Here is a 13,061-nt window from a genome sequence, read left to right as displayed (position 1 = left end):
TTAGGGGTAGTGCCAGAGCCACGGACACTTGCAGATCTTGCCTGGTCCTAGATACTGTAGGCAGAGGTCTCCCTTCCCTGGTCACTCCAGGCCCCAGGGTCATTCTGGGGTGGGTGTCCTGACTGTGATTGAAAAACACATCCTGGAAAAATAACTTTTGTGAAAATTTTACCCTGGGGCCCGTGGGGGATGGGTGGTAATGTGGCCCAGGGACTGCCAGCCTGGGGTTCTCTCCTGGTGAAGTCTTTGAATAGACACTCGAGCCAAGCCCCACCCCTGCATGTCTCTGTTGGGGGCTTCAGGACAACACGTAGACCTCCAGCAGGCTGGAGACAGCGTGCATACGGTAGAAGATGCCGAAAGGCAGGCAGATGTTGACGATGGCTGCCCAGAGTGAGTACCCATAGAAGTCCACCTCCACAGTGTTGCTGAAGTGAGGGCGGGCTCCGAAGGCAGGCATGATCCACAGCTGTGCGGAGAGAGGGACGCGTCAGGACCTGGCCTGGACTGGCCTTTCGGGTCATTTCTGTGGGCTTGGCTGGGGCAGGGGTGTGGCAAGATGCGTGTCCCAGTTCTCCAGTTTGTTGGACGGCAAGGGCTGGGTGTTGGCGAATGGGGACCTTCCGTGTCTTGGGTAGGACCTGGCACTCACTAAGCAGCTCAGGAAATGCGCCCAACTGAACTTGCCCACCCCCAGGCTGGGGCTCCCCCTGAGATCACATCTACCCTATTATTAGGGCTTATTTATTTGTGAGATGCGGATGAGGGGAAAGGAGACGATGTGAGAATTTGGTACAAATGGCTAAATCAGCAGCTCGGCCCCGGAGAGATGTATGCCCGGTGAAGGTAGAACCAGACAGGCCCAGGGCGGCGAGGGGGTGTCAGGATCCACCCAGAAATGTACCCCACACCCACCCTACATGATCTCTGTTCTCCAGCTCCACCCCTTTCCCAGGTCTGGGAGGGTGTGAAAGCTGGGATCCTGCTTCCTCTCTGGCTGGAGCTCAGACGGTTGGGGTGTGGGGTATGAGGCAAAGAATGACGGCTTCTAGGCCACCCCTACCCTCCCCATCCCCAGTTCACTGTGCCCTTGGGCACACACAGCTCCTTTCTGAGCCTGTTGCTGTCATATGAAATGAAGGGGTTGGAGATGATGCTCCTAGAGCTAACCCAGGAGCAGATATCTGGAGCAAATACAGCCGCCCAGAAGGTGGTTCCCAGCGTGCAGGTGGGGCCTCGGGCGGAAGGTGAGGGCGGGGCCAGGCTGGGGGCAGGCTCTCAGGTTGGCCCAAGATATAAGGAGGTTTTGAGCCTTATTGCTTTTACTGGAGGGTCAAAGATTAGTGATCACTCTTTTTTGTTTAATCTTTTCTTTCTTATTTTTTTCCTTTAACAGATTACCTGCTGGTTGGGAAGTATTCACAATGGGCGCACACTAAGAACGCACCCAAGTCAGGCCTGTTGATGTATTTTCCATAGCGTGCACGGGCGTGGAATCACTCTGGAGATGCGCTCTACATTGGGATAGGCCCACATTAAGGGTGTTTGTATATTAGGGATATTTTTCTGTTGGAGGTTGCAGCTGAAAGGGCCATTTTTATATTGAATGAAACTTCAGAAGACATGTGTTCTTTATGTGGGACGTGCTCACGGGCGTACATGTTTACATGTTAGAGATTTCCCTCCTGGGGATTAGATCAACACTGGAGTATTTCTCTATTAGGTTATAGCCACACGAGGGGTATTTCCTTATTGGGGTGTGCCTTCGTGGAGGGTGTTTCTGCCCTGGAGTGAAGTCTGTTGCTAACACAGGAGTTTCTCTTAGTAAGGGGTTTTGCTGAATTAACAGGGAGGGGGCGCTGTTGTGAACGCCCCTCTTCCAGGCCAGCCCGCAGCTGCACTCTGCTGAGGCTGCTCACACTTATGCCGTTCTCTGCTACTTCCTGATGCTGCTCCAATTATTCTGAGAAGCAGGCTGGTCACAAGTTCCCAGGAGAAGTCACACCTTCCACCTAGGGGTGAGGGCACCCCCACTCCACATCACTTCACAGCTCCCTCCCACTTCCACCCAGCCCCCATGCCAGCATTTCCTGGGACCCCTCCAGTGCCATCTGCAGCCTAGACACCAGAAGGCTGGGATTTCATTTTCTCTTTCTGCCCTGAGATGCTGTTTGCCCTGGGGCTGCATCTGACCCTCTCTGAACCTACTTTTCTAGGGAGAGCTATAGTTTTTTTTGAGTGGGCTGGGGGCAAGATAGAGAAGGCCAAGCGAATAAAGCTGAAAGAACATCCTTCCTTGGCCTTCTCTTTCCCCTAGCCCATCCCCATCTCTCCCCACAGCGAGACCCCCCCAGTTACTCACAATGACATTGCAAAGCAGGAGAAACAGAGAGATGTCCTTCAGGCACCGGCGTCTCCAGTTTCCCCTGGGGGCCAAGATGATGGCCACTGCTTCCTGAGGGCCCTCCGGGCTGGGACCAACCAGCCTGGGGGTGGGTGGGCAGGCAGGCAAGGTGTGGAGGGCATCCAGGTTGGCAATGGTAAGGCCATGGCGGGGCTCCTTGGGGGTGGTATCATGAAGCTCAACCCCGGGTGGTCCCCGGTGGAGGCTCTCGATGATGAACACATTCTGGAAGGTGTGCTGGGCAATCATGAGCAGAGCATGGGCTAGGTTGAGCCCTCCCAGTAGGTCCCTGGGTGCGCCCACCACCACGGCCACAATAGAGTAGTAGGAAATAGCATATTGACCCAGGGCGGCCCCCATCAGCAGTGCCACATCCAGGGTTCGAGTGGGGTTCTTATGGTGATCCATGGCCCGGCGATCAAAACGGTAGATGACTGAGCCACTCAGGCTGACCAAGGTCATGAGGCCCAGACAGATGATGCTGAAGCTGTAGTAGATGACCAGGGCCTGCTGGGTGCGACCCCCCTCCCCACTTACTTGGACCTCGTAGATGATGAAGACGGCCAGCCCCACCACGAAGAGCATCAGACCCAGCATCGGGCCAGCAAAAAAGGTCTCCCGGAAGAGGCTGATCCGGGATGGCATGTGGCCGTGGCTATGGGTGGAGGAGGCCAGCAGCCTGCCCACATTCTTCCACATGACATACAGCATGGTAGAAGCAAAGAGGCTGTACTCAATGTTAAAGGGATACAGGTAGAAGTAGCCCTGCTGGAAGATCTGGCAGATGGCCGTGTTGCACAGACAGTCTCCTCCCATCGAGCTGCCTGCACGCTCTGCTGTGGAGAGAGGGGCACAGAGCTGGCTGCCCTCCCGCCTCCCTGGGGGCACCCCACCTGAAGAGCCTCACCTTTAGACTGTGACTTTTGTTAGAGTCGAATCACAGTCTGACATATTCACCACCTTATCCCAAACACCGGCACTGGGCCTGGCACGTTCGTTCACTGTGCAAATACTTATTGAGCACCTACTATGTGCCAGAGACTGGGACATGTCAGTAAAGAATAATAGCTAGTGCTCAATCAACACACCTCCGAACCGCGGAACTGCCCACTTCATCCCATTCTGTTCCTTCAGGCAAACATTTCCAATCCTTCCCAGCCAGTAATCACCCCTGACTCTCTTACTTTCCAGTATAGGAGAGGTTTTCTGGTCCTGACAGAGGGTGGCCCTCCAGGAAACCCCAAAAGTTCAAGCTTCCTCGCGGCAATCCCTAGCAGCTGGCTCAGCCCAGAATGTGAGCTGCTTTGCCCAGGTGTCTCCTGTGACCTCCCCTCATTTTGGTTTGCAGCCCATCTTTAAGAATCTTGCCCTGTGTCCGAGTATGCTTTATAGAATACCTCAGGTCTTGGCAAGCATCTCTTTCGATGCCCAGAATTATGCCTGCTGGTTTTGCAGATGTAGAAACTGAGGCTCATGTAAAATATGGCTTGTGATGGCAGAGTGATTGACCTGGCTCCCAACCCCCCAGGCAGGGACCTTTTTCGTGTGCCTCTCCACACCCCCAGGGGCCCCAGGATGCTAAGTTGGCCACCTCTCTGGGTTGATTTTAACCATCCTCAGGGACCCTCTGTATGTGCAAGATGGCCCTTCCTCAGTCCTGCTGGGCGGGGGTCTCCTCCATGCTTTCTGTTCCCGGGCACTTCCATCCTGGGTGTGTGACTGAGTCATCTAGTCTGGTCCTGGTTAATGGGGGGCCCTACAGAAGTCGAGAGAACTAGGACCAGGGGTCCTGTGGACCCGGTTCTACCTTAGTAGAACATATTGGTTCAAAGCAAAGATGGATCTCAACACTAGTTCTCCAGTTTCAAGCTCTGTGACCTTGGGCAAACTATTTAACCTTCTATGCCTTAATTTCTGTATCTGTAAAATGGGAATAATAATAGTGCCCATCTCACTGGGAAGTTGTGAGGGTTAAGTAAGGTCGAGTGTCTAGGACACTTAGCATAGCACCTGACATATGGAGTCAGTCAGTAAAGTGTCTCTGTTGTCATTGTGATTGTTATTTCCACCTTCTCCTTGACAGACTCTATCCCACGCTTCTGCCATCACCATTGAGCCACTTCGCCTCCCTTCCCTTCTCTCCACTTTGATCACCCTCGCCCTTTCGTTCTGGAGCCCAAGTCCCTTCTTTGGTGGGATGGAGACCTGAACCGTGGGGCCAAGGCTTCATCTTCCAGAATGAGAAGATGCCCCCTGACACCTTCCCTCCAGTGTCACCTATGTCTATATGGAGCCTGGAGGAGGGGGAAGCTCCCCTCCCTTGTGAGAGCAAGGGAGACTGACTCTCCTGGTGTGCAAGCCCCCAGCCCAGGGCCTGGAAGTCCCAGACCAGGGGTAATCTGAAGTGAGCACTCACGGTCAGGAGCGAGGCGGTGGTGGCTGGTGTTGCTGTGCAAACTGTCATAGGAGTGAGTCTGGTGCACGGACTCGTCCACTACGGCTGCCATCCAGATGGCCAGGTTGGTGGTGAGGGTGAACATGAGACCGCACCTGTTTGGAGAGGGAGAGAAGAAAGGCCAGTGAGGGTCTGGCCCATCAGGCGTCCCTGGGGGAGACAGAGAGCTGGAGAGCTAGACTAGGAGATGATGCTGGGAAGCAAGAAAGCAGTCAGGCCCCTGTGTGAACAGAGAAGTCGAGTTTGGAAGGAATGCTAAGTCTGGCCAGGGTGCCACCAAAGAGAGGGCCAGGGGGGTGTTCAGGGGCTCAGGTCCCTGCTTGCTCCCTCTCCTAGAGGAAAGCACATATAGTGCACAGCACAACCCATCCCACCAACACACAGGCACACACGTATACACAATACACATAGCATAGCACAAAGTGGTGGAAATCAGGCTGATGGAGCAAAGGGGCTTTGGTTGAAACCCCACCCCAGTGGCGGAAAGTGGACCCATGCCCCAGGTTGGAAAGCCCTCGTCTGGGCATGGGTGTTGAGCTGTGGAGCAGGCACTCACCGGGTCAGATCCAGGTGGACGTGAACACAGTCTTTAGCAGAGACCCAGAGAAAGTAAGTCTGTTGAGAGAGAGTGGGGGCGGCCATTCACTCTGCAGACGGGTTAGGCTCTGGGGTTCTCACGTCCAAACCCAGACATATGTTCTCTCTACCTCAAGAGCCCCCATCCTAGCTTACCAAGGTTTTACAAAAGGAGTCGGGAGCTTTCTCTCTTTCTATGGAACAGTTTATATAAAATAGTTCTCTTGTTCTTTCAGAGGCTGCAAAATGTTACCGGCAAACTCTTGGTGTTTTTGTTTGTTTGTTTGTTTGTTTGTTTGCAGGGTGGAAGTCAAGTAGAGTTTTGGCTGTCTAGTCAAAACACTGGAGTGAGGCCAGCCTGAGGCTGGGTCTTGTCCAAGGTAGAGAGAATCTCTGGTGGCTTCTCACCTCTCTTTGGCAACGTTTCCTGCCCCACCCCCATCCTTTGTTTCCCTGAAATACTTGCTCTCTCCCCTGGTTGCCAATAAATCCCTGTCATGGTATTTGTTGATGTGGGGGTATCTGTATTTTCATTTTACCTGAGTACTCTTCAAACCCATAACATGTAAAAGAGTGAAACAATATAAGCACCAAAGTCATAAGTGTGCTGAATTGTGGAAATCTGCACAGCAGGGGTGATGTTTCAGGAGACAGAACCCTACATGTGGTCATTCTGGTTGTGATTCAGGCCTGAGATCTATCTGATCTGGTCCCATGTAAAACCAGTCCTGCCTCGGTTCAGTCATGAGATCTTTCAGTGTTATTTATGCAACAAATACAAAATATATATACTTGAATTTGTTTGAAAAATCCCAGGTACAGAATACCCTACTTTCCTGAACAAATAGAGAACATACGGGAGGTAGCTGAGGCCAAACCAGCCATGCCCACAGCAGGACCTTCGGTTGAGAATGATGCCCTCTACTGGGCACCCAGGGAGGCAAGCCAGGCTCTAGGAGACACGGCAGCTGCCATAACCCAGACATCCTAGATGCTGATGCTGGCACTGCTTAGGAGGAAATGAAATCTCAGGGCCTCTGAGTAGGAGCTCACATTTGGATATTACTTCGTTACCAAATGCTTCCAGATTTATGGACTCCTATGATACACACTGCAGTCCTATCCCCGCCTTATTTGATTGCTTAGGGTAGAAAAAGAGTGGAGATCTCCTGACCTCATGCCAAATGTTGGCCCCTTGCACCACACTCAGGAACACTCTTCCCACCCACCTGGACGATGACAAACACGGCCTGGGTGAGAGGGTGCAGGATCTTGATGGCCGACTGGCACTCCAAGAAACTGGCATAGTAGCCAGTCTTGAAGACATCCATGACGAGAGTGCAGATTCCAAACAGCACCAGCCCGCCTGGGAATGAGGGGTGGGGGATGGGGCAGAGACCATGGTTTATAGATCTGAGGATGGATGGCTAGATGGGCGGTTGGGTGGATGGTTGGGTGGATGGATGGATGAATGGGACAGGTAGGAGGATCCAGGGACAGATGAATGGCATGGGTGGCTGGATGGATAAATGGCTGGCTGGGTGGCTGGCTGGATGGGTGGATGGTTGGATGATAGTTGGGTGGATGGATGGGTGGATGGATGGGTGGGTAAATGGATGGATGGAAAGATGAATGGGTGGATGGAAGGATAAATATAGGATTGAGTGAGTGGATGGATGGATTATCTTAATGAGCCACTATCTCTTTGGGGCTGCACAGATTGGAGGAAGAAGGGCCCTATGTAGGGCTCTTTCAGCTACAGAGGGCATTTGTTCTCTGCTGTCCATCAAAGGCTCTCCTATGACCACCTTCTTTCAATCTTTAGAAAGGGCAAGGAAGTTCCCTTCCATCTCTCACTTCATTCTTCTTCCAAGACTTTTCCCCTTCCTCTTCTCTGCAACCAACCACAGCCCATCTCATCCTCAGCTACATCTAGTCCCCAGGTGTGTGTGTGTGGGGGGGAGTACTTCTCAACCCCCCTACCTTGATGCGCACTCCACAGTTCCTCTGAGAGTCCCAGCCTCTGGCCCCCCGCCTGCCGCCCCCTTCCTCCCCGCCCCCACCTCCCCGGGCACCTCGGAGCCAGATGGGGCCTGCGTGCGCGTCCCGGTATGGGACGGCGCCGGGGCAGCGCACGGTCCGGAACAGGTAGAAGAGGGTCCAGAGGGAGGCGAGCAGCATCATGGCGGTGAGCAGCGCGAACACGTCGGTGTCGTACACCGCTACCTTGTTGAAGGCGCCGCCGCTGATGAGCGTGCAGGCGAGAAGCAGCACGTTCACGGCCAGCAGCACCGACAGCAGGCGGCCGCCCTTCTTCCACACCTCGCGGGAGCCTGCCCTGGGCGCCGGCGGGCTCTCCTTGGGTCCCTGGGCCAACTCCTCGGACATGGCAGGGGCGACTCGGGGAAGTTGGAGGGGTCACTGTGGAGGAGGAGCGAACAGGACCCCGGGTCAACCCAGAGGCCTCTCCGACCCCTCGGGTCTCTACCTCCAGGGCAGACGGAAAGAAAAGCGGCTGCAGCCAGGCTGGATCCCGTCTTAAGCCCCCCACCCCCCCCCACCCCCCGCTCCCCAATCTACTGGCCATCTAGTCCCAGCACCCACCTGGCTGGGCCGAGAGCCCGCGCTGAGCTGGGGGTCAGGGGGTGGCGAGTGTCTCCTCTCTCCCACGCCGGGCTGGACGGGCGCTTTATACCGGGGAGGGCAGGGTGATTTACAGCCTCGGGAGCTCAGCTCCATAAATCGCTCAGCCCCACTCACATGATCCATCTTTCCTCCGAGCTGAATTTAGGGAAGAGCGCGCGGGAGCCAGATAAGGTAAGATTTATATTTACCCGGTAAGAGGCGCCCCCTCCCCCGCCGTCCCGACACCTGGGAGCTGCACCGCCTGGGCGCAGCCCCGCACTGCGACACCCAGAGGGCACCCCGCCCCGGCGCCCGCCGCGCCCTCGGGCCCCGCGATCCCGGCCGCCCGGAGCCCGGACCACTGATGTTCAGTGGACGTCCCAAGGGCCCACAGACCCCCCGACGCCCTCCCAGCCCCGGAGCGCCCTATACCTTTGCGCTCCTGTGTTGCCGCCCCAAGATCGGGACCCCAGTGCCTGTTTCCCTGACACCCTCACAGTGGTCGAAGTTCCTTCTTCCTCTATCCCTCCCCGCAGTCTTCTGCTCGGCTGGAAGCTGCAAGTCGGGCTTGGGTATGAAGTTCGGGAGAGGCGCCCCGAGTCCGCGTCCAGTCTTCTAGCGCCCCCTGCTGGAGCGCGGCTCGCCGACCCTGCGCGGGCGCGTGGCAGCCAGGACGCAGGGCGCTTCTCGCCGTCTGGGCGTCGGTCCTCAAACCCCTCCTAGGCCCACTGTCCTAGGGATCCAGACTGCCCTCAGACACCCCACCCCAGCCCTCGGCCCGTCCCTTCGACGGGTGGAGCCATCGGGAGCCGCAGAGCCGGGACTCCAGTGAGGACAGACCCCGGATTGTCCGCAGACTAGGCCTCACGGGGCATGATGCTGGGGTGACCACTTTTGGAACCAGGGCAGGGCCTTGCGTGGGTCACTCTTGCGCGCTCGGGTGCAAGGTGTTTAGGACCCAGGGGCAGCCCGGGGGCGGCTCCCTAGGCAGCGGGAGATCCTTCTCTGCTCCCTCCCTCCGGGGGCAAGCGGCTCAGATGTCGGAATAGCGGCGGCTCCGGCGCTCCGCAACCTCCGTCTGCGGCAGCGGGGGCTGGCGGCCCCGGCCCCTGCCCGGCCCCCTCCCCCAACCCCATGCCTCAGCCCTAACCCCGCCGCCCTCCCCCGCGGGGGGCATTTCCCCGTGCCCCCTGCCCTCCCCGTCCAAGTCAAGCGCCATGAACGACCAGTACCACCGGGCAGCCCGGGATGGCTACCTAGAGCTCCTCAAAGAGGCCACCAGGAAGGAGCTGAACGCCCCCGACGAGGATGGCATGACTCCCACCCTTTGGGCTGCCCACCATGGCAACCTGGAGTCGCTGCGCCTCATCGTGAGCCGAGGGTGAGTACCCACTCTGGCCCTGCCTCAGCCGGGTGGTGGAGGGGGAAGAGGGTCCTAGGCCCCCTCCCGGACCCTGAGACGCACTCCCCAAGACTCCAAGGGAACTTCCCCCCACTCCTCTGAGCCACCCTCTTCTCTACTGAGCCTAAGGTGGAAGCTTGGAGCCTCACAGTGGTGGGAGGGGGACACAACTTGAGGCATGTGACACTGGTGACCTGGATGTGGGGCCAGGAGGGGAGGGACTGGGATTTGCGGGCCCATGATTGTGGGAGGGGCTGCAGAGTGAGGGGAAGGTGGGAGAGATCTCCTGGGTTGAGTGGCACCTGGAAGCGAGCGTGGGGATGGGAGAGAAGAGGCAGAAGTGGTGCCAGGCAGGCTCCTTACTACCCACTTGGGGTCCAAAGGGCTCCCCCAGCCAATACTGCACCTCCTTCCAGGCCCGGGCTCACACAGCTCTCTCCCAGCTCGTTCTCGGGATTTATGGGCACTATCCACAGCACCAAATGTCACCCAGCGCAGCCACCTCATTAACTCCCTCTGTGCCCCTCCCCCTTAACAGGCTCCCTCTCCCTCCCATAGGAGTTGTTTGGGGGGAAGAGCAGGCATAGAGTCCAGGCATAAGAGCCAGGGAAGGGGCCTGAAGGTATCCGAATTAAGGAATTCGGGGTCTGGGGCTGCTGATGCGGGCTTCCCAGGGCTGAATGACACCGTGGACAACTTGCCCAGTGTCCGCAGTTTTATACAGAGAGGTCGCCTGGTTGATCTGGACACCTAGGCAGCCTGGCCAGGGGAAAGGAGGGGAAGACGTGCCCCAGCAGGGTTACTATGAACGTCTCAGGCCCTGGGAAATCACGGTGGAGGGAAAGGGGCCCAGCTGGCCCCCGTGCCTGATGCTGGCCTGTGGCCTGAACATGTGATGGGCGTGGGGGGGTGGCTGGGGAGCCCCCTTGCCCTCCCTCTGAGGCTGCTCCTCAGGCCGGCAGCAGGTGGGAGCAGCCCCTGAGACCACGCAGCTGAGCCACGTTCCAGGAGGCCAAGGCTGGCCCCTTCTCACACCAAGACAGCACCCAGTGATCTTGCCATCCTGCTCCCCCCATCAGAGAGGTCCGTGGGGAAAACGGTGCCTTCCTGGTGCCCCAAGTCCCCCAACTCCTACAAACAGCAAGGGTTGGTGTTGGACGGGGCGTGGGCCAGATGCCAAGCAGCTCCTTGCCACATTGTTCTGCAGGACTTGGCACCAGTGGGGGAAGCGTGGAGGGGGTGATGGGGGGAGCTGTTGAGACAAGGGGGTGATTCTTCCTCCAGCCTTGCGGGGTGGCCTCGTGGCCTCATTAGTGTGAGGCAGAGGTGCTGAGCTAGGCCCCTATGGGAGGGGAGAGCTTGGAGAAGCCAGCTGGGGCATGCCCAAAGGGGCACCATCTGGTTGTGGAGGGTGTTGGAAGGTGCTGGGTGGGTCCCCTGGGCATACCCAAGCCGGCCTGCCCGATAGGGCTCCCAAAGATGGGGCAGCCCCCGGGAAGGAAGGGCTGCTGGGCCCAGGTTGCAGACTCGCCGCCTCCTCCTCTTCATCCTGGCTGCCCCCACACTCCCCTCCCAGCCCAGGCCAAGACCCGACACCTGCTGTCACACGCAGCCATGCCAGGCCTGGCCCTGCTCCCTGCAGACTGACACACAGGTACACGCTGGCACACACACTCACCCAAGGCTCTGGCTCAGCACCCATCACCCTCTCCTCCTCTTTTGTGGGCACCCCTGCACCCTCAGCCACACTCACCACCACGCCTGCCTAGAGACCCAGACTCGCCCTGGGCCCACCACCTCTCTGGGCCAGCTCCCCACTGGGCTCCATGAATAATTCACTCCTTTCTCTCTGGGCATCAAATATTTATCCCCAGAGATTCCCAGCCATCAGTGCTCTTGGGGAAGGCCCCGCCCCGGCCCCGCCTTTTCTGTCGCCCCACCCCTTGCGAGTCTGGGGCCTTTTTTTTTTTTTTTTTCCTTCTGGGCTCTGTCTAGGCCTGTCTGGTGTCCCCTGAGCCAGAGGACACCTCGGGCCCCCATGTCCCTCTGGTGTGTCCGAGGGGCAGCTCACACGGGCCGGGAGATGCCTACACCAGCAGCCAGGGCCGCCTGCCTGCCCGAAATTGCGTTTGGTTCCTCACCCTTCCTCGCGTGTCCTCCCTGCAGGGGTGACCCAGACAAGTGTGACATCTGGGGCAACACGCCCCTGCACCTGGCAGCCTCCAATGGCCACCTGCACTGCCTGTCCTTCCTGGTGTCCTTCGGGGCCAACATCTGGTGCCTGGACAACGACTACCACACGCCGCTGGACATGGCCGCCATGAAGGGCCACATGGAGTGCGTGCGCTACCTGGACTCCATCGCGGCCAAGCAGAGCAGCCTCAACCCCAAGCTGGTGGGCAAGCTGAAGGACAAGGCCTTCCGCGAGGCGGAGCGGCGCATCCGCGAGTGCGCCAAGATGCAGCGCAAGCACCACGAGCGCATGGAGCGGCGCTACCGCCGCGAGCTGGCCGAGCGGTCCGACACCCTCAGCTTCTCCAGCCTCACGTCCAGCACCCTGAGCCGCCGGCTGCAGCACCTGGCGCTGGGCAGCCACCTGCCCTACTCGCAGGCCACGCTGCACGGCACCGCCAGGGGCAAGGCCAAGATCCAACGGAAGCTGGAGCGGCGCAAGCAGGGTGGCGAGGGCACCTTCAAGATCTCCGAGGATGGCCGCAAGAGCGTGCGCTCGCTCTCGGGCCTGCAGCTGGGCAGCGACGTGATGTTCGTGCGCCAGGGCACCTACGCCAACCCCAAGGAGTGGGGCCGCTCCCCGCTCCGGGACATGTTCCTCTCGGACGAGGACAGCGTCTCCCGTGCCACGCTGGCGGCCGAGCCTGCCCACTCGGAGGTCAGCACCGACTCAGGCCACGACTCCCTGTTTACACGGCCCGGCCTGGGCACCATGGTGTTCCGCAGGAACTACCTGAGCAGCGGGCTGCACGGGCTGGGCCGCGAGGACGCGGTGCTGGACGGCGGGGGCGCGCCGCGAGGCCGGCTGCAGAGCTCCCCCAGCCTGGACGACGACAGCCTGGGCAGTGCCAACAGCCTGCAGGACCGCAGTTGCGGGGAGGAGCTGCCCTGGGACGAGCTGGACCTGGGCCTGGATGAGGACCTGGAGCCCGAGACGAGCCCACTGGACACCTTCCTGGCCTCTCTGCACATGGAGGACTTCTCCTCCCTCCTGCGGCAGGAGAAGATTGACCTCGAGGCACTGATGCTGTGCTCTGACCTTGACCTCCGCAGCATCAGCGTCCCCCTGGGGCCCCGCAAGAAGCTTCTGGGGGCCGTGAGGAGGAGGAGGCAGGCGCTGGAACGCCCACCGGCTCTGGAGGACACAGAGCTGTGAGTGTCCTGGGCTGTGGGGGATGGGAAAAGGGGTCAGAAGGCCTTGTGGGTGGGATCTGCCTTTTCAGGAATGTGGAGGCGAGTTAATACCATATTTCACCAAACCCAAGTCCCGTATCAATTACAAGAGGTTCCGCTTAATTTGTTTACCCCCAATTCTGAGCAAGAAGCTTCAAGTTTCATGACAACAGGAGACCTTATCACAGCTAATG

The 13,061-nt window shown here is 58.4% G+C and overlaps 2 protein-coding genes across 2 annotated transcripts; one reads left to right on the top strand and one right to left on the bottom strand.

The window, feature by feature from the left end:
• Positions 1–298: 298 nt before the first annotated feature.
• On the bottom strand, positions 299–7,823 carry OTOP2 (otopetrin 2). The gene is made up of 6 exons (XM_039226193.1): positions 7,511–7,823; positions 6,665–6,801; positions 5,416–5,474; positions 4,821–4,954; positions 2,363–3,237; positions 299–469 (listed from the first exon to the last, which is right to left on the bottom strand). Exons 1-6 carry the CDS (start codon positions 7,821–7,823, stop codon positions 299–301), a joined length of 1,689 nt encoding a protein of 562 aa, XP_039082124.1.
• A 1,454-nt stretch (positions 7,824–9,277) lies between these two features.
• On the top strand, positions 9,278–12,850 carry USH1G (USH1 protein network component sans). The gene is made up of 2 exons (XM_039226224.1): positions 9,278–9,441; positions 11,629–12,850. The coding sequence occupies exons 1-2, from the start codon at positions 9,278–9,280 to the stop codon at positions 12,848–12,850; spliced, it is 1,386 nt and encodes a 461-aa protein (XP_039082155.1).
• The last annotated feature ends 211 nt before the right edge of the window (positions 12,851–13,061 follow it).

The sequence above is a fragment of the Hyaena hyaena genome, unplaced genomic scaffold (genome assembly GCF_003009895.1).
Source record: "Hyaena hyaena isolate Hyena2069 unplaced genomic scaffold, ASM300989v1 scaffold_21, whole genome shotgun sequence".
NCBI lineage: Eukaryota > Metazoa > Chordata > Mammalia > Carnivora > Hyaenidae > Hyaena > Hyaena hyaena.
This window is presented reverse-complemented; position numbering and strand designations above follow the sequence as displayed.

What these genes read in the sequence shown, in the direction of transcription:
- OTOP2 (XM_039226193.1), bottom strand. Translation starts at nt 7,823, where the DNA reads ATGTCCGAGGAGTTGGCCCAGGGACCCAAGGAGAGCCCGCCGGCGCCC. An exon ending in CCACCGCCTCGCTCCTGACC is followed by an intron (nt 3,238 to 4,820) that starts GTGAGTGCTCAC and finishes TCTCCACAGCAG; the next exon opens with AGCGTGCAGGCAGCTCGATG. An exon ending in TCCTGCTTTGCAATGTCATT is followed by an intron (nt 470 to 2,362) that starts GTGAGTAACTGG and finishes CTCTCCGCACAG; the next exon opens with CTGTGGATCATGCCTGCCTT.
- USH1G (XM_039226224.1), top strand. Translation starts at nt 9,278, where the DNA reads ATGAACGACCAGTACCACCGGGCAGCCCGGGATGGCTACCTAGAGCTC. An exon ending in CGCCTCATCGTGAGCCGAGG is followed by an intron (nt 9,442 to 11,628) that starts GTGAGTACCCAC and finishes TCCTCCCTGCAG; the next exon opens with GGGTGACCCAGACAAGTGTG.